This window comes from Haliotis rubra, unplaced genomic scaffold (genome assembly GCF_003918875.1).
Source record: "Haliotis rubra isolate DU_JTF1 unplaced genomic scaffold, ASM391887v1 Scf201, whole genome shotgun sequence".
Lineage (NCBI taxonomy): Eukaryota > Metazoa > Mollusca > Gastropoda > Lepetellida > Haliotidae > Haliotis > Haliotis rubra.
In genome coordinates this window covers 441,168-463,057 of record NW_025766015.1, presented here as the reverse complement: position 1 = coordinate 463,057, position 21,890 = coordinate 441,168, and the positions used below count along the sequence as shown (strand labels likewise).

At 39.6% G+C, this 21,890-nt stretch overlaps 1 protein-coding gene across 1 annotated transcript in view; it reads left to right on the top strand.

Moving 5' to 3' along the window:
• Positions 1 to 21,890, top strand: part of LOC124275696 (atrial natriuretic peptide receptor 1-like) — a 70,341-nt gene that overhangs the window by 23,471 nt on the left and 24,980 nt on the right. Inside the window, exons 3-8 of the mRNA XM_046711322.1 lie at positions 1,913 to 2,203; positions 3,194 to 3,498; positions 6,601 to 6,736; positions 7,371 to 7,462; positions 12,902 to 13,046; positions 17,237 to 17,321. Of these exons, the coding sequence (XP_046567278.1) occupies positions 1,913 to 2,203; positions 3,194 to 3,498; positions 6,601 to 6,736; positions 7,371 to 7,462; positions 12,902 to 13,046; positions 17,237 to 17,321 (1,054 nt within the window). The remainder of the gene's footprint in view (positions 1 to 1,912; positions 2,204 to 3,193; positions 3,499 to 6,600; positions 6,737 to 7,370; positions 7,463 to 12,901; positions 13,047 to 17,236; positions 17,322 to 21,890) is intronic.

The window sequence follows — 21,890 nt, the reverse complement described above, 5'->3', positions numbered from 1 at the left end:
TGGATGGTTGCCCTTGAATAGGCCGAAACATCAACGAGTGAGACTAGCGTGTGTACAGAGTGTTAGCGTGTGGTGTTACACTGAGCCATTTCGAAAATTTACAAGGGAATTACAATGCCAAATACTATAATGAATATACAAACAGGACAGCCTTCGTGAGATTCATCATGGTTTCAATGACTCGTTCATACGTTTTCAACTGAAGTAAATTCTCATGCGATGGGGTAGCCTAGTAGTTAAAGCGTTCGCTCGTCAAGCCGAAGACCCGGGATCGATTCCCCACATGAATACAATGTACTAAGCCCATTTTTGGTTATTTTTTGAAGTTATTTTACCCTTTACGTGAAGCGTGATGTTTCATGGAGATAGATCGGGTCTTTGTGGTCAAGATAATATATTTACTCCATCGAAATGTAATATACACTGAATGTTTTCCCCCATAAAATGGTTTTATGACCTAAACTTGAAAATGTAATCACTGTATGAGAGTGACCTATATTAAGTGTGATGCTGACGGTGTTTAGGGCAATCAGAATGCTATAATATTAAGTGTTTCTTACAAAACTAGTTGTCAAGACAAAACTCGGGCATGCAACACAGACACAGCCTATAAGGTCAGGATGGAGATGTGTTGGATCCTGACCTTTGGATAAGGGTATAGTGATCCAGATTGACATTGGGTACCGGAATATTGTTGAATAAGACGGAATAGGTTCTACGAGACCAAAGACAAAGAGCAGAACCTGGCATTTGGGATGAGACTGAAATGGGATGCTGGGCATTATTGAACGTGACTTAGAACAAACAGGACGAGGGCATTTTGAACGACACTGAGATAGGAAACTCAAACACAGCATCGTTGAAATATCCATAGTTCAGAAAATAGACTTTGTCCCACTCGACAGATCAGAAATAGTGCATTGTTAAAATGTGAGGAGGAAACTGGATATTGATGAACTACATTTAGAGGAGGAACTGGACATTTCATCAAACGTGTTTTTTTTCACACATGTCAATACACCTTCAACTAAATGATTCAGTTACCACTTAATGTAGAAGAACCTGGAGCTATTTAGAAATCAACCGTGTCTATAGATCCTGTGATATCGACTCTACATGTTCGTGACACTGCACCTGTCTACTGACCTACGTGCTTCCATGCTTTTGTTTATTTTGACTAAATGTATTACAAACAATATTGATTAATACGAATCCGGATGTTAAATCACAAAACATTCAGTTGTCGATTTTTCGTACCGGCTGCATGCCAGAATGCAAGATGCACAGACATACACAAACAGACAGGACGTTTGAAGTAGAAGAGGCTGAACAAAACTAAACAAATCTCTATGTACAGTATCAGGAACTGCATTCATGGGTGTCAAAGATGTCGCAAGAATCCAAATACACTCTACACTCGCATATGTGTGTATATCTACAGTAAAGACACCAGGTGTTCTCGAAACGGTATCGGAAGAATATAACAGTGGAAGAGAAAACATATGTGCAAGCTCCAAAACAATATGAAATGATCGCTGTTCGTGTGTAGAGTGACCTTGAAATTTAGTTCATTTTCCAATTTCCATCCAAATGTTCATTTTCATATAATTCCATTCATTTAAATTCTGCACTGGATTTTATGAATTGTTCTGACTGTTAGTTTTTATTTAATGCCACGCTCATCAATAAATAAACCGGTACTGATACTATAATGTGTTGATAAGGACTTCTGCCCCCCCACGACCACCACGAGCTGATCACTGGACAGCACAAATGCAGTCTGATTTAATATCCAAAGTCGGACAAAGTAAATTTTTGTTTTGAAATTACTCTCTTTAAATTTTACATGCGTTGCAAGTGTAACATGTTTTTCGTGTAGTGTTATTATTTCCAATTTTCCATTTTTCGGTAGGGTTGGGAGATGGAGGGATGTTCAAGAACAAGACGGACTACCCAACACTTACCCGCTTTGCCTACTGCCAGTGTCGCCTGAGGAAGGTGTTCGGGAGTGTATTCAAGCAGTTCAGTTGGTCGGACATCGTCGTGATCTACGACGTCAACGACGCCCACTCCGACATCCTCGGACAGACGCTGAAGAATGGACTACAGAAGGGGAACATCTACCCCTACATGATACCATACTATGGACAACAAAATCCTAACTTTGAGAAGATCCTCAAGACAGCAGCGGATAATGCACGCGGTAAGATCTCCAATGCCCTGAACTCAGTTCTATTAATTGGTGTGGGGGGCGGTGGGGTAGCCTAGTGGTTAAAGCGTTGGCTCGTCACGCTGAAGACCCGGGTTCGATTCCCCACATGGGCACAATGTGTTAAGCCCATTTCTGGTGTCCCCCGCCGTGATATTGCTGGAATATTGCTAAAAGCGGCGTAAAACTAAACTCAGTCAGTCAGTCAGTATTAATTGGTGTAAGTATTAAGACCATAGAACATGTGTTGAAAAGGAATACATATGTAACTAGATTTGACATAAAAGTATATCAGAATTAAAAGGTTCGGTCATAAGGATCAATAGAAACCATTCATTTAGGCTTCAAATTTGCATACTCCATAGGGCGTTGAGAATTGAAACTGGTACAGATACCATGTGATAGCACTATATTCATATTCTATCACACGTTTCGTATTTCTGTTCTTTATTTGTTGTCAGGAACCGAGAATTATTGTTCATTTACAAATCGGGAAATAATACGCATTCTACCATGACATTTAAGTATGTTCGTTTTTGATTGGCTGTTACTAAACAAATTTCAATAACCACTTCTGAGAGCCGGTTCACTGCGCGTAGGAATATTTTGCACTCATTAGGAAGGGTAATGAGTGCATATTTAAAACGCGTTTTATTCATGGTGCATATGTCATTGCAGAATGGAGATAATCCTATTGTGTTTACATTTTGGAAGTGATTATAGTTGGTTGAACGCTGCGAAATGTTTCATTTAGTTTCACTATGTTTCATTTAGCAGCGTTCAACCAACTATAATCACTTCCAAAATGTAAACACAAAAGGATTATCTCCTAATTATTTATTGTTTTACTTTCCAATTCTTTCCTTTACTCGGCCATTGTGAACTTATAACTACTAGTTGTTGCAAACGTTTATTTATCTATCAGAAACCTATAATTGTTACATGCATACAAGTGAGTAAATTGTGTTCTCTTTCCGCCAACAGTTGTGGTGTTGATTGTGCCTGGTGATTCACTACGAGAGTTTCTGCTCACTGCGCATAGTCTGGGCTACACGACCAATGGTGAGTTCGTATTCATGGACGTCGAGCTATTTCCGTTTCCGGGAAACTACTGGGGCAACCACCATTGGCGGAGAGACGACTCACGTGACCCGGAAGCTGAGGAAGCATTTCAGTCCCTTCTCCGGATCTCCTTGAAAGAGCCAACGAGCGAAGCATGGAAGAACTTCACCTGTGATGTTATTAGAATCGCCAGTGACGACTTCAACTTCACTTACGGCGAGGAAAAGGTAAAACATAATGCCATAAGTGCAAGGGTACTTTAGTCCAGTAGGAACCTAGGTCGAGACAAGTGGTATGGCATTTCGACTGCAGTGCTGATAAACACCAAACCGGGAACATACTGACAACGTCAGAAACGATTTATGGACATATAAATGTCTGGTGGAAAGATTTGGCGTACGAATTGTCTTGTATTTTAATTATTTTAACGACAAACTTACATAGCGTCAAAACGAAGTGGTGAAAGCTTGATTGCACAAATTAAAGGTCACATTGTCATGGAGACGACGTTAATTACCTAACAAAATGTACATTAATATCCATTTTACGACATTCTGCGTATGTTTTACGGTAAAAGCGATTCAGAATGGCACCATAACCTTCTGTAAGCTGTGACGTCATTGCATTGCAACCCCATTTCGTGACGTTAAAGCACTGTATGGCGTCATCGGCTGCAGGTTAAAAACTGAGGGCGTTATGAATGCTCATGGTTCAAAACCTAGCACACCAACAAAATGGGATATATTAATCTTATGATATCATCTTAATCATACAATAACGATTATGGAAACGATTTCATATACATATATAGAATACATATATAAATATGATAGAATTCTTTTTATTTATACAGATGGACGTTTAGTTTATATGTGGTCGTATATTCAGCAAAGTTAAAGGCTGAAAATCGTATCTTTGTGCAAGACCGTCAATAAGGTGCTTGCTTCCTCATATGTCATCGCAGCAAATAGCTGTAATATTGCTGACGAGGCGTAAAACAATATTTATTCATATTATTTAGGTTGTTGATAAATACACCTCAACGCAACACAATAACAGGTATCCCTGTTCGACATATGAGAGAGCAGTCGACTACGGATATAACGAATTCGGCTATAAGGAATTAATCAAAACCAATTCCCCAGAAATCCAGGGTATGCACAACGTGTAGCGGACAAATAATATCGCGAACCGAATGTTTATAATGAAATTATGCTTGAACTACAGTTCATAAAATATGGAAACTCAGAAAGGACATGTCTCATTGTCGTGGCATAATAAATTTTCACACTTTTTGCTTGCTTTTTAATGTGACAATGTGACTCCTAGGATTATATATGCATGAGTTTAAAAAGTACACCTATTCTATACGAAATGTAATATCGAGTTATGTTCGATACAGCAGAGAAATGGTTGTTATAAAGTTAATAAAAAGTACACTCTAATAAAAAGTACTCTTCATAACTGATTCAAACCAGTTGCATATCTTTTACCATCTAGAACATATATAGCCTCATTATGTATTTTTTACTTCCATTTGTAAAATTATCCCCGTGAAGCAATATCCTGTTATTTGTTCCACTCTTAAATGAAATATGACCACGGCTGATTGATCAGCTGCCAGTTGTCTGAAGAACCCCTGGTGATTTACATGGATCGATAAGAACGAATACATCCTCTAAATAAAATATAATGTCAAAATCAAGTGCAGATAAGAATTAATTGTTCAATGAGAAATGTGATTCCCCATGCCTTTATTCTGAGTCATTACTATCTGCATTGTGTTAATCGGGGTTCCAGCTGTAAAACGCATCAACGTCAACGAGTTTCATTGTTGAAGAACATTGATATTTCCATTCAGGGTAGTTGTGGTTTGGTAAACACGCTGTCAGTGTTACTGTGGCATACTGCATGCATTGTGACAGATGATAAATAACACTTGTCCATATATTCCTGGCACTGTTTTTTTAACTTTCGTAAAATGATAAATCAATAAAGCCTTCCTATTCATCGCCATCGAGTTTAACTCGTTATGTCTCGCGTTTCAATGAACTCTCGTTGTAGACTCTACAGATAACGTGGTTTTCCACATAACCCTGACGCTGTTTTTCACTTTCGTAAAATAATAAACCAATAAAGCTTTCCTGTTCATCGCCATCGAGAATAACTCGTTATGTCTCGAGTTTTAACGAAGTATATTCTAGACTCGCCAGAGAACGTGTTTTTTCTATCGAAAGGAAAACAGCAACGTATTGAATATTGGAATTACAAATGTTTCAAAACAGTAAGAGTGAAATATACATACGGATATAAATTAAACTATATCACTAAAATGAGCCGACATTAGCCAGTCACAAACCAGCTTCCGAGAATGTTTCGACTGGCGACTTCCATTTTAGACTATGCTAAAACATATTTTGACAAGATCTCCATTCCAATATTGAAATCTGAACAGGACAAATGTCAGGAATGTGTGACAGATGGTGGAGTTTGTAAGGCTGTTCTCCCAACAGAAAGTCACTTCTTTTTCTAATGTTATCCTGTTTAAGTGAGAGATATGCGAGGAGTTCGACAGAATCAGTCGTACATTCGGAAATTGTCATTCGGAATACTCCCAGTCAACCTTATCGAGTTTGCGTGTTTTAAAAAAACATTCTAACTGTCACTTTCCCGTACTGTAAGGAACGATATGATTGGTCGGGTAATCGTTCTGACGTTTACATGTTGCTTAGCGGAAGCGGGTACTGAGATCTGATTTCAGTGAGAGTGCATTTAAAAAACGTTTGTAAGTTTCTTTTAATTCGGTTTTAAACACATACATTCATTTGCCCGGCCGTTTAGCTATACTTAAATTAAAGTGCAGTCAAACACTATTGTGTCGAAATGTAATTTCGAGTTATGTTCGATACAGCAGAGAAATGGTTGTTATAAAGTAAATACACAAGGACAAAGTTTATTTCGATTTTACTTCGAGACAACCGTTGTTTGACATATCATAAATCGACACAATAGTGTGTCCAAGGAAATTATTGTGTATACTGAGGGAGCGGTAGGTAGACAAGTGGTTAAAGCGTTCGCTCGTCACGCCGAAGGCCAGGGTTCGATTCCGAACATGGGTGGAATGTGTGAGGCCCATTTCTGGTGTCCCTCGTCGTGATGTTGCTGGAATGTTGCTACAAGCGGCGTAAGACCAAGCTCACTCACTCACTCTACTAAACAGGGTGCATGAAGACCAATGTAGGTCGAGGAATGTGTTACCATCTGACACATTCGTGTCTTAATCCAGCACAGTCATAGTTGAAACATCATCTGTTTGTTTTATTGCCCAGGTGAACTACTTTGTCGGGGCTTTCCACGACGGGGTGGTGAGGTATGGGATGGCACTGAATGAAACGCTGGCTAAGGGGAGGGACGTCCGAGACGGCTACGTCATCGCCCGCTCTATGTGGAACGAAACTGTTCTAGGTGGGTATTATATATCTCCTCTGGACCATCCTCTTGCCAAGTAAATTATTTTATCCATTTTGGACAACCCTTGATTGTCTCAATGCACTGGACATCCATTATGAACAACCCTTGAGTGTTCTGTGCACTATAATGTAGCAATGTAGAATATTTATAACGCGCCTTTCCTGGCTTCATATATTGCTCGAAGTGCAGAAATATAATCCGATGATTATTACCCCTGATAATCCAAAGCTGCCTGTGAGGCACTAGAAGGTTAATAATCACATGACCTATACCACCGGGTACCCACTTTCTGCTGGATGAACAGAGGCCATTTTGAACATACTCACTTGACGAAGGTGAGACCAGGAGTATTACATGTACTTCGTTGTGTGTCAGGACTGAAGTCCTGAAACCTTCAGGGGTCACGCTGCCAATAAATCAAGTCTTGGTTATCCTACAGGGACATTTTATCATGCAGGCATTATAGATCATCCTCGTGCGTCCAGGGCATTATAGATCTATTCTAGATCATCCTTAATTGTACATACGGTAGTATAGTCCGTTCTGTTTTGCCAACATGTTAAACCTGTCGATTACATGTTCTCTAGTGTTCACGACCATCATGTGTGAATGAGCAATGTTCTTTAAGGTGTTACAGGAGACGTCATCATTGACGACAACGGCGACCGTGACACCGATTTCTCCATCCTTGACCTCAACATCAACGACGGCGAGTTCCAGGTATGCTAACCAAAAGTGTATCTTTCGATTAGGTGACGTCCCCAGGATTGTCGTCAGAATTAACACATCCCTTCGAGTCACGAGTATGATGTGACGTCCCTGCAATATCCCTATGTGTCTTTCAGGTTTTTCAGGGTTTTCCAGACGATCATTTTCCTGTGAGATGCTTTCCATAGATTGTAAAGGGAGATAACTCCCCAGCTACATTGATTCAAAGGGAGATAACTTTAAATTATTGATGTCTGTTTCAAATAACATTTTAACACTGTTGAAAAACACGTCTAAGTTGGTAGAAATAAAAGTTTAATATGGTGTCCTATAATTTGCCATCGCGTGGCGCGTAAAAAGAACTACGTCGTGGGCGACGTCGCCCACGACGTCGCATAAAAGACGACGTCGCCCACGACGTCGTGTAAGACGTCGTCCACGACGTCGTGCAGAAATACACAAGAGAGATCTACGACAAAAATACAAAATCGACGTCGTCCACGACGTCGAAGGCGACGACGTCGCCCACGACGTCGCGGGCGACGTCGTGTTTAGAAATTGTTATATTGGAAAATCGGGGAATAACCTTTTGTGGTGCAGTTATACTGCTATTGATCTCTAATCACTGATTTCATGTTCAACACTACTACTTATTTAAGTAAACCAATCGAGGGGTAAGCGCCAGAACACCTTAAGTAAAAAATTCTGTCAAATTTAGTTGATGTTTGATGTTGTGAAAACGGTGTTGTTTTAAAGGATCAAAACACTGGTTTTCTACAAAATGTAAAATGTCTCCACTCAGGAAACGAAATATGACTTTTGTACCAGCGGGTTGACATGTGAACCAGCGGGTTTAGTGTGAGTGAGTTTAGTTCACTCAGTTCATTAGTAGTGAGTTATTCAATTTCTTACATAAACGTGCAAGCTATAAGAATGTTGGAATTGACAGTTTTCATCATCATTTCCACAAATTCAGTTATGGAAAATGCACAATAGGTTTCTTTATACTTCTCGTGGTGGAACATACATATATGTAAATGGTTATATGTTTATTGTGAACAAGAAGAAAAGGGGAAAATGGATCTCGTGGAGATGCATTCAGAACGACTGCATATCAGTCTTAACAGTGAACGACATAATTTCCCAAGTACCTGGAGACCACAACCACGGACCTGTACACAGCGAAGTCAAAGTGAATCTTTTCGACTGTACCAAAAATACTGACGGCCCCCGCACAAACAACAACCTCCGGGTTTGAATTGGCATGGCTGTCTCATGAAGGTTGTGGTAAAACAACATCCCACCCTATTCGAGATGGCCAAGTTCCTGGAAGATGAACAAGGACTGAACGAGGCAAAGATGCTTCAGTACAATGCCGGCCAAAGACTGACCCCAAATAGAAGTACAGAGATTTGGAGGAACGACTAGATACCTTGAAGTTCAGGGCTTGCAAATAACCACCCGACATTGATGGAGTACCTGGACAATGACAGATAGACACACAGACAGTCACACAGGCTTTATTCAGTAGTTAAGGCCCAGTGGCCCAGAGTACAATTGAAGTTACTCAATTACAACTATTGGTCACGTGACATTAAATTATGATTTTACATGTGATTTACGGATGGACATCAAATGTTTCATGAAAATGGCAACAGATTTAATAATATCAGCATTATTAGAATTAAGTACATTGAATATCGTTTGTGGGGCATCATTAGTGCATTTTAAATACTTCTTTCGGCAGGCAGAGAAAGTCTTACAGACTAATAATAAGTGTCGTTCGTCTTCAGTTTTACCAGAAGAACAATAAGAACATGATAAATCTTCCAATATATTATTATCTTTCTAAAACGTTGTATTTTTAAGGCATGAAGAGAGATTTTAAATTTACAAAAAATTTTAAAAGGGACTTATCATTAAGAACACTGACATATTTTGCAGGTCCGAACATCGATTTACATTGTGAATAATGACTAAGAAAACTGGATGAATTGACTGATGCGTACCAACTGTGAATATATATCTTTTATTCGTTGTTTAAATGTTGACAAAACATTTTTATATCACCAACATTTTGCTTAAATCAAACATGAGAAAACTCGCTTGAAAATAACATATTTCTCACATCTGAAGCCCATGAATACTTTCCACATTTATCCAGTGATAACAATATTTGACAGCTTTGATAGGCGTAGCGATAATCAGGCATTCTTATAAGTTTAATCCAGTATCTAATAACTCTCATTTGACTCTCAATATGCATGTTATAGCATCCTGTTTCGCCAAGTATGGCTTTATTGGAAGCAAATATACCTTCTGTAAGAAATCTTTTAAAATAAGATGCATGGACATTTTCAATGGCTTCGAAATAATTTGCTCCCCATGTTATATGGGAAATTATGACATGATTATATATGTTAAAAAGAAATATACTAAATCACAACCTTTTGTAATATGTTATAAAGGATCAAAGAAAGTATACATTTACACAAACACACATTCTTATGTGTTTTCATTGTATTCTAAACCGTAAACAACACCAGCCCAAATCCGATAGCCAGCGCGTATGCATATGCTTAAATTTGCTAGTACACATGAAAGGCAAAATGGTATTATATCTACTAGTACCTAAATACTTCTTTATAGAGTCTCAAAGCGTAGTATTTTAAGCAAACACGTTGCTCGAAGTGCAGCCTTCATTTCTATATATTCTGAACAAACACACTGTGTCACAAGCGTTCGGTCCGGCTTGGCTCGAGTCGTCTAAAGCACCTAACACCTCAAAGGTGTATCTTTAATTGTGCTTAAATCCATAGATTAGTATTATATCTACCTACATATCACATTGAAATGTTACAAAATGCCACATGTAAAGGTAACTGCTCCGTTAAAGTGAAGCCCTTTGTTCGTCTAACTCAATAGTTTTCAATCAAAAGTGTTCAGTCTGTTCGGTTTCGATTTGTTTGGTTAACAGTAACTTAAACCTCACACATGTATCTTGAAATGTGTTTAAATCCATAGATCAGTATTATATCTACCTAAATGCCACATTGTGATGTTACAAAGAAAACTGGGTCTATAAAGTGGTATTTAGATAGATATAACTATATTCATTGGATGTAAACAGAATCTAGGATTCATCTGTGAGACTTCAAGATACATGTGCGAGGTTTAAGTTGCTTTTGACAGCTCCGGCCAAGTGGGGCCAACAGAAACTTAACACTTTTGATTGAGGCTATGTTGAAAATAGAGAGTGAATGAGTGAGTGAGTTTAGTTTTACGCCGCACTCAGCAATATTCCAGCTATATGGCGGCTGTCTGTAAATAATCGAGTATGAACCAGACAATCCAGTGATCAACAGCATGAACATCGATCTGCGCATTTCGAACCGATGACATATGTCAACCAAGTCAGCGAGTCTGACCACCCGCTCCCGTTACGACAAGCATGGGTTACTGAAGGCACTTTCTAATCCGGACCTTCACGGGTGAAAATGGAGAGAGAAAGGGCTGGAAAAGTGATATATAGGTAGATGTAATACTAATCTGTGAATTAAAACGCAATTCAAGATACATGTGTGAGGTTAAGCTGCTTTGACGGCCCGAGGTATGCCGGACCGAACAATAGTGGCGGTGATTATGTTTAGAGTGTGGGGAAGAGATCGTTTCATTTGCAGATGGGTATGCCTTACATACAATGAACAGTGGCCTTCTAGGGTGGTATTTGATTGGATATAGGTGTAAAAACATTTTCGGGTCGACAGAAATGTTTATCGGGAGTGACTGAAGCATTTTGCGTTTTAAATCCTGTTTCGTTTAACGATTCTTCTTTAGACGTAACCTTGGTCAGCCACGTTCAGAGGCCGATAACCACTGATATAGTCCGACGTCGCCTGCGACGTCGACCACGACGTCGCCCACGACGTCGCCCGACGTCGCCCACGACGTCGCCCGTTCACGACGTCGCCCGTTATTTTGTAGCCAAAATATATTTTACAAAGCGCGACGTCGTGTCAAAATTTTTATGCGACGTCAGGGCGACGTCGCCCACGACGTACTTCTTTTTTACGCGCCACGCGATGGCAATTATAGGACACCATAGTATTGAAAATGCAATTACTCAGTTCCCGTTGATAGGTAAACATATCTTGACATATCGTAGTGACGGACAATGTCATTTTTAAAATATTTTAACTTTGGTCTGAAACCATTTTATGCTGCATCTGCAGATAACGAGTACTGACTACTGATTATTGTTCTTTCTTTTCAAACCAACATAACGATTTTATTTGTAAATTCTAGTTGTAACTGAACTGAGTTCAACCTTGATTCTATTTCTTTCCATAATTTAAAAACAGATTCACATTCCCATAACATATGGTTGATAGTTCCCCTTTCTGTTTCACAAAATGGATATATTGGTGAAGATGTGTATCCAATTTTATAAAGTAATTGTCTTGTTGGGAGAATATTTCTATATTTCAACCATTTCAAGTCTATGCTTCGCGAACATTTATTTGCAATAATGTCAACAATTTTCCAGTCTATATCAGTAACAACACTCTGTAGAACTCTTTTCCCATTTTGAAAAACTTGGCAAATTTTGAGTTACGTTAGTCTTGCTCTTACTGTCAACCATGTATTTTTAAAGGCGTGTGTGTATATAGAGATTATTACACGAGCAAATGTGTCACACGAGTGTGAGAGAATGATATCTGCTCATATGACACATATGACCCTGGTTATGTTTCACCATGTGACTAATAAACCTGTAATATTGATGATTGCTCTGGAAAACATACACTGGCTCATTCACTGCCTGTCCCATTTCCACTGACAACGGGTACTGCGAATCAGTGTAAATTACGTTAAGAAACGAAAACTCGTATATCGAACGAACGAATATAAAGAACTGGATTGTATTTTAGTCGAAATAAGATTTCCAAGACTACATGTAGGGATTAAAACACAGTCAACTACGGTTATAGCGAACTCATAGGGACCACTAATTTTAATTCCCTACAATTTTTCTTGTGTTATTTATCCATACATTAATACACGTAGTCTTTGAGTGACTGAGTGAGTGAGTTAGTTTAGTTTTACGCCGCACTCAGAAATATTCCAACTATATGGCGGCGGTCTGTAAATTATCGAGTCTGGACCAGACAATCCAGTGATCAACAGCATGAAGATCGATCTACGATGACCGATGACATGTGTCAACCAAGTCAGCGAACCTGACCACCCGATCCCGTTAGTCGCCTCTTACCGTAGTCTTTGAGAGTCACTTACAAATGTTTAGTTCACAGAGACACAGCATATGTGGATATGGATCATATGTATTTGTTCATGTTAAACCTGAAGAAGTCGAAATCAATACAGCTTTTTAGTGTTTCTGTGAAATGCAGCTGAAACCTTAACACGTCTTCATTTGACATTTTGCTATAGGTTGTGGCCAATTATTGGGGCGACAGGCCTGGGTACACACCTGTAGAATATATGACCATCCACTGGCCTGGAACAAGTGGACTACCCCCGCAGAACACCCCACGGTGCGGCTTCAGGGGGGACGCCCCTGTCTGTAGTGACGGAGGTAAGTGTCCATCTCTAATGAGGTATAGTCCGTTTGGCTCAAAAGCGGACTGATGAATTGCAATCTAACTCGAAAACTAATAAACTTAAAATACTCAATGAAACGCTGATCAAAATCAAAACATCATACCCACTCTGTGAGGTGTTTGCAGAAACACCTGGCTGTCCCTTTCTCTGCACTCCTTCCTCGTAACAAACAGTGAACTGTGTCAATATTTTAATGATAGTTTGTTAAACAACTTTTTTATTTTTAGGACAAAAATTCTGCAAAAACCTCACAGAGTGGGTATGATGTTTTGATTATGATCAGCGTTTCATTGAGTATGTTATGTTTATTAGTTTTCGAGTTAGATTGCAATTCATCGATCCGCTTTTGAGCCAAACGGACTATATAAATACTGAGTTTTACTGACCCATGACATGATCGTTATGTAAGACTTAGTTGTGCTTTAGGTTATACTGAAAAATAGATGTAGACAGCCATGTAAATTACATTGTAAAATATATTGTCTCATTGACGAGTTCCTCATTGTAATGCTTGTATGTTTTGGAGAAATTGCCAAATATAGGAAATTCTGTCTCTAACAAAACTCCAAGCTTCCTCTCGCCATACAAATATAAAATGGTATATTCAGGTATTTAAAGCCTTAATCTCAGGCACTCCAACACAACTCCCAAGGTCCGTAAAAATAAGGACAATCTGACGAAACTGGTAGCACTCTAATCGAATCCGCAGCCGGTCCAAGACGATCAAGTGGTTGAACCACGTGACTGTTTCCGTTGGATGTTGGTCTTGTTTCGACACACTGTGGCCAATCAAATCAATGTAATTCCCTCTGCTATCTGGTTGCATGGAATCCTGTGAGAGTGCAGCTGAACAAGCGAAACTGAACATGAGGCGTAATGTTTCTGCTCTCCCGGATCGCGTCCTAACTACAAAACACAATGCCCAGCAATCAATTAGGTAATTCACTTCCGGGATTGTTATAAAGCACATTTGCATTAAAAAATATGAAACGTAATATACTATGATAAATTACACTACGATGGCATATGTATCCAGACCATCAAAGATTCAGCGTTTGCCCTTTAGAAATATATACAATGAAGGTCCAAGCATTTTGTTGTTACCCCCTAAACTGTAACTAAAACCTCATGGGAATCAAATATATATATATATAATCTATAAAATATACCGAATGGTCCTCTGACCTGAACCTTGTCACAAATACGATACCATCGAATGGACATTTCGTCTTTGTTACATACATGTACTTAGACACCAACATGGGAGCATTAATTCATTTGGCCGGCAGTTCACTGACCACGTTAACAGGTTTGACTTCAATGTCCAGTGTACACAAAGCATTGCTGACCTTTATCAAGGTCTGAGTACATGGTTACCTTTGAGTAGCAGATGTCTCAGACTTGAGTAATATGTTTTACGTTTGTCATTACTGAGATACTGAGATAGCTGGCATTTGGTCCATATGGATGTACGCGTTACAAGAGTGTACCGTTTCCAAAGCGCTCTTGGCATCATGGTCAATGGCAATAAACCATTTGTGTTTTGAAATTTGAGGTAAACTACTGTACCTCTGAGTACGCTCGGTTCCAGATTAAAATAGGGCAAAAAATGTACGGTTGGAGCCCATCAAATGTCAAACATTACAAGAAAAGAAAAGAAAAGAAAAGAAAGATTTATAGACAGACAGTCAGACAATTTATTTCGAGTATTCAAGACCATGGCCCATATTACAAAAGGGTTTTAACAAGTGTATTCATGCTGGTCATATTACAGGAATCTTGTCACTGGACGAGACAAAAAAGGCTCTCGTAAAATAACAATAGAGATGCTACACTAAACTATCACATAACATTTCAGCATATATACTGAAGATCTAATTATAACCTGTTGTATTTCTTATCCTAAAGACTTTGTATAAAACCTTGCCAAACGTAACATTACATTTCTATCAGTACTTGACATAATTCTAACAAAACTGTCCATAGAAGGACTATTTCTAATGCTGTTATGAAGACATTCTCTTATTTCGGCTTCATAACGCTGACAGATCATAAAGACATGAAATTCATCTTCAACAAGAAATAAATTTTTACTTTGACAATATAAGCAAAATCTTTCGACAGCAGTTAAATTGAAATGCATTCCTGTTTCAGTTGTTAGCCTGAAATTATTACACCTGAATTTACAGATAACAGTTCTTAAATGTAGTGGAATGTCAGCTGAAAGATAAGACTCAACATGTAACATAGTATTAAACTGACAATAAGTTTGACACTTGCTCAACTTTGAAGTAATACAGTGACATGCCTGGCTCAAGGAGTCAAATAATCTCTGTTAAAATAGAAATAAACATTTATGGATGTCAAATTCTTTATTGACGATGTATGCTTGCTCCTTCATCAGTGGACATCCACAGATCTTCCTTTTATTATGGATTCCACTTCTAAATGCCCTTCGAAGACAATATGTTGATTTTAGATTTTTGCCACCTGATCATTTATTTTAAAAGTTGATATCAAATATTATATCATCGCAACTTTACACAATTTAGCGACAGTATAAGAAAAGACCACTTTTGGTCGCTGTGATTAGATGTAATCATGTCACGTCTGAGAGAAAATAGCAGATGGCGAGGTATGGAGATATTTGAATACTGCACCGCATAGATAATACTGCAGAACCTCTTCAATGAATGACGGTTTCCCAAGCGCTTGGTTGCCTTTGAATAGCAGATGTATCATGTTGATATCTATAATTGAACATCCTGATATTTAAAGATACATCTATTTGATATTGTTTTTATTTGCTGTACATGCCTTTTCCCGTTTTCTGATGTCGATCCCAAGAGTCCAACACATTGTTAAACATTAAAATTGCTTTCAATTAACGCGAAGGATCGAATGAGTTGATATTTAGCCTGAGCCATTCATGGAGCAGAAATACGAAATTTAATCCTCTCGATTCTATTCAATAAACATCCTGTCAGTTTAGATTTCTGTATTTGATCGACCCGATAGCTGTATCGTATGTGCGTTAGGCGAATACACCACGGAAGATGTTTGTTGAAAAACACTTCTTCCTCAAACCCGACCACATTGGCCATTTCAAATGTGTTTTTAGATAATAAACGTTGGGAAATACCCTGCTGTGGTTCCTAGTTAAATATGACAAGCGTGGTATACTATGTCAGACAGGGACATTAAGAACTGAGAGAGTAAATGAGATTTAGTGTCATCTGCACAGCTTGACTGACGTCACGTCGATCACGCCAGAACATAAAATTGGTATGTATATTAGAAAAAAACAACATTGCCAAATCATTTTTTATGATGACTTCTAGCCTAATGGATTACGGGTATATGCATCAGATGATGATGATGTTGATGATGATGATGATGATGATGATGATGATGATAATAATGTGCTATTTTATTATTATTTTATTTTTATTATCTCTCATACGTCGGGTATCGTTTGGTCAAAGGATATACTGCATCGTGTATATATAAGGGGTGGTGGGGTAGCCTATTGGATAAAGCTTTCGCATGTCACGCCAAAGACCCGGGTTCGATTGCCCACGTGGGCACAATGTGTTAAGCCCATTTCTGGTGTGATATTGCTGGAAAATTGTTAAAAGCGGCGTTAAACCAAACTCACTCACTGTATCGTGTATATAACTATGTTGTAGTAGCGAGTGAGCTAATAACATATTTTATATGCATAATATTCAAAAAGATTTTGATTGTCTGTCTTTGAAGTGATCTGAGGGCAGTGCAAACATATGGATTGAAACTTGCCATTTGATCATTCAAGTTTGAATTTGATCCTTCATACTGTAAATGATTTTTTATATTATTAGAGAACCATTACTTATGAAAACGGCCCTGTTTATTTTTCGCTTTGTCACAGTATGTTGAAAAGGATCCTGACCAGTTTTCAATCATTCAATAACTGTAATGACGATAACTGTAATAAGTGTCATTCACACGGAAACTTGTCAGTGAAATGTTCACTTTTGAATCAACTTTACACGAGTGAATCTCCGTTTGAAACACGGAAGGTGTATATCCGAATGCAGTATATATACGAAATGGAAAATTACCATATCGAACAAACTTTATCGAATTTACCAAGTGAGTATCTTTGATCTTGTTTACTTGCAGATAGCGTGCCCATCTACGTCGTCGTGGTTTTGGTGTTGTTTGGCATCATCATCGTCGTCCTCATCAGCACCTTCTTGATTTACAGGTAAGGTATTCTGGACAAGATATTCAGAAGAAACCTCTGGTGGCTCACATGGTAACCTGAAGATTGATAGACCATCACGTACAGTTAGTTAAATAACACACTTTGTTGTGTTCATCCATAGCCAGTAAATATTTCGCTAGTGTACACTGAAACTCTGTTTGGCTGGACTCGGTTAAACAGGAACCGCCTCCAAATCATCTCAGAACTCAGAACGTCTTCACGAAAAAAAGGATTATTCGTTTCTCATGATTAAGTACTTTTCGCGAACACCTCCTATCATCACTATTTGACAGTAATGCATACACACATTCTTATGATCTTGTTGGGATTGTAGGATGAATTCTACTATTTTCTGAGATTTGTTGTGATTATAGAATTTTTGTTGCTTATATTTACAAATAATGGTCGATTCGGGATGTAACTGAACGTTGTGAAGCCAAGCCGATTGTAAGTGAGTGAGTGAGTTTGGTTCAGCGCAGCTTTGATATTATTTTAGTGATATCACGGTGTGTCAGATTGGATTTTGGAGGAAATTCTGAAATGAGGCGCTCTTAAGACCATCCCCTACTGATGAATCCCACGAGCATTGGTATCATGCTGATAAAACTAGAAACACCATCAAGGCTTGATTAGGATTCGAACCACGCACGTTCACAGTTTTCTGACACGCTAAAGATACCCTGCATGGCCAACTAGGAGACCCCTTGTGTCACTAGCAATTGTATATTTTGTGTGTAAAGAGGATGCAATGTTTCGGGATGCTTGTGATAATGATTATGATTACTTAATGTATGATTCGTTTGCCATTGAACGCATGATTATATATGAAATAATTAACCTTGTGAAGCTAGGTAGTGGATGGCTGTGATGCTAGAAGTAATTAACGTACATGTAGGGAGTGTAACTGGTGGAAAATGCGTTCTCTCGTCCTGCCGAATACCTGAAGTTGATTTCCCACATGGGTGCAGTGAGTGAAACCCATTCCTATTGTTCCCCCGTTTAGTTATTGCTGGAATAAAAAACAGTGGCGTAAAAATTAATTCACTCTTATATGTTAAGTGAACTTTTATAAATATTACAGTATAACTGAATGCTTAACCTATACAAACTACAAATCGGTTCTGAATTCTGCCGTAAACATGCGGAGAAGTTGCATTTGGGACCATGTTGATATTTAATCCATGATGGTATTGGATCCATGTTTATATGGGTCCACATAATGATGATATAGTCGGAATAGTTAATGGATCTGTTGATCGTGGGGAGGATTTTGTGGCTCATATTATTACAATATGGATCACAGCCTTAGCAGCTGGAATATCACTGAAGATGTGAAACATCGTGCAGCGTTAATGAATGAATGAAGAAATGAATGTATGAACGGATGAACGAACGAACGAGCAAGCGAGCGAACGAACGAACGAACAAACGAATGAACACACCTCTGACAAAACCCTTTACGGACGGTCGTCGGTCTTCAACATTCGCCATAAGCTGTTCACGTGACGTCAACCATGGATGTCCTCAGGTGAACCTAATTACGTATCGTTAGTTGGCCATAAACTTAAAAAACACAGCACGAACTTGCCAACTAATAAGATTTACTTCGTTTTCAAAGCTGATGAACCTAATTATTGTGCTAGATTTGGCTCCCAGTTGTACGACTGATGTTCGTTAAGATATCTCCAGACATGGGCATAAAATATGTTGGCAATATAGGTTGTTTGACCGACTGGAGAGTGTCTGGTCGACATGTGATGTCCTGATGAAAGACATAATTCCTTCTGATGCAGATCTCAGGCATCTGTTGCCATTACACTATCCCACAGACAGGGTTGTCAATGTGTTTGCTATGAAGTCATGACTCGCTATAAATTGAGGGTGCTCAAAAACGTCATTATCGGGATCGCTCATGATGTCAGTCACTGGATTGTCTGGTCCAAACTGGAATAGTTACAGACCGCTATGGTAACATGCATGACCTGGCTGATTGTGTGATAACACGCATGGCCTGGCTGATTGTGTGATAACATGCATGACCTGGCTGATTGTGTGATAACACGCATGGCCTGGCTGAGTGTGTGATAACATGCATGACCTGGCTGATTGTGTGATAACACGCATGGCCTGGCTGATTGTGTGATAACACGCATGACCTGGCTGATTGTGTAATAACACGCATGACCTGGCTGATTGTGTGATAACACGCATGACCCGGCTGATTGTTTGGTAACATGCATGACCTGGTTGATTGTGTGATAACACGCATGACCTGGCTGATTGTGTGATAACACGCATGACCTGGCTGATTGTTTGGTAACATGCATGACCTGGCTGAATGTGTGATAACACGCATGACTTGGTTAATTGTTTGGTAACATGCATGACCTGGCTGATTGTTTGGTAGCATCCATGACCTGGCTGATTGTGTGATGACACGAATGACCTGGCTGATTGTTTGGTAGCATGCATGACCTGGCTGATTGTTTGGTAGCATGCATGACCTGGCTGATTGTTTGTTAACATGCATGACTTGGCTGATTGTGTAATAACACGCATGACCTGGCTGATTGTGTGATAACACGCATGACCTGGCTGATTGTTTGGTAACATGCATGACCTGGCTGAATGTGTAATAACACGCATGACCTGGCTGATTGTGTGATAACATGCATGACCTAGCCAAATGTGTGATAACACGCATGATCTGGCTGATTGTGTGATTACACGCATGGCCTGGCTGATTGTTTGGTAACATGCATGACCTGGCTGATTGTTTGGTAGCATGCATGACCTGGCTGATTGTGTGATAACACGCATGGCCTGGCTGATTGTGTGATAACATGCATGACCTGGCTGATTGTGTGATAACATGCATGGCCTGGCTGATTGTGTGATAACACGCATGACCTGACTTATTGTGTGATAACACGCATGACCTGGCTGATTGTGTGATAACACGCATGGCCTGGCTGATTGTGTGATAACACGCATGACCTGGCTGATTGTGCGATAACACGCATGACCTGGCTGATTGTTTGGTAACATGCATGACCTGGTTAATTGTGTGATAACACGCATGACCTGGCTGATTGTGTGATAACACGCATGACCTGGCTGATTGTTTGGTAACATGCATGACCTGGCTGAATGTGTGATAACACGCATGACCTGGCTGATTGTTTGGTAACATGCATGACCTGGCTGATTGTTTGTAGTAGCATCCATGACCTGGCTGATTGTGTGATGACCTGGCACGCATGCATGATGCATGGCTGATTGATTGTGATAACATGCATGACCTGGCTGATTGTGTGATAACATGCATGACCTGGCTGATTGTTTGATAACAACACGCGTGACCTGGCTGATTGTGTGATAACATGCATGACCTGGCTGATTGTTTGATAACATACATGAAATGTGTGATAACACGCATGACCTGGCTGATTGTTTGGTAACATGCATGACCTGGCTGATTGTTTGGTAACATGCATAGCCTGGCTGAATGTGTGATAACACGCATGACTTGGCTGATTGTTTGTGATAACACATGCATGACCTGGCTGATTGTTTGGTACCTGGCATAGCACATGACCTGGCTGATTGTGACCTGGCTGATTGATGACACGCATGACCTGGCTGATTGTTTGGTAACAGCATGATGCATGACGCTGACCTGGCTGATTGTGTGATAACACGCATGGCCTGGCATGACTCGTGATAATTACATGTGGTAACATGCATGACCTGGCTGATTGATCGTATGGATAACATGCATGACCTGGCTGATTGTTTGGTAACATGCATAGCCACAGCTGATTGTGTGATAACTGCATGACCTGGCTGATTGTGTGATAACACGCATGACCTGGCTGATTGTTTGGTAACATGCATGACCTGGCTGATTGTTTGATAGCATAACATCATGACCTGGCTGATTGTGCGATAACACGCATGACCTGGCTGATTGTTTGGTAACATGCATGACCTGGTTAATTGTGTGATAACACGCATGACCTGGCTGATTGTGTGATATCACGCATGACCTGGCTGATTGTTTGGTAACATGCATGGCCTGGCTGAATGTGTGATAACACGCATGACTTGGCTGATTGTTTGGTAACATGCATGACCTGGCTGATTGTTTGGTAGCATCCATGACCTGGCTGATTGTGTGATGACACGAATGACCTGGCTGATTGTTTGGTAGCATGCATGACCTGGCTGATTGTGTGATAACACGCATGACCTGGCTGATTGTTTGTTAACATGCATGACTTGGCTGATTGTGTAATAACACGCGTGACCTGGCTGATTGTGTGATAACATGCATGACCTAGCCAAATGTGTGATAACACGCATGACCTGGCTGATTGTTTGGTAACATGCATGACCTGGCTGATTGTTTGGTAACATGCATAGCCTGGCTGAATGTGTGATAACACGCATGACTTGGCTGATTGTTTGGTAACATGCATGACCTGGCTGATTGTTTGGTAGCATACATGACCTGGCTGATTGTGTGATGATGACACGAATGACCTGGCTGATTGTTTGGTAGCATGC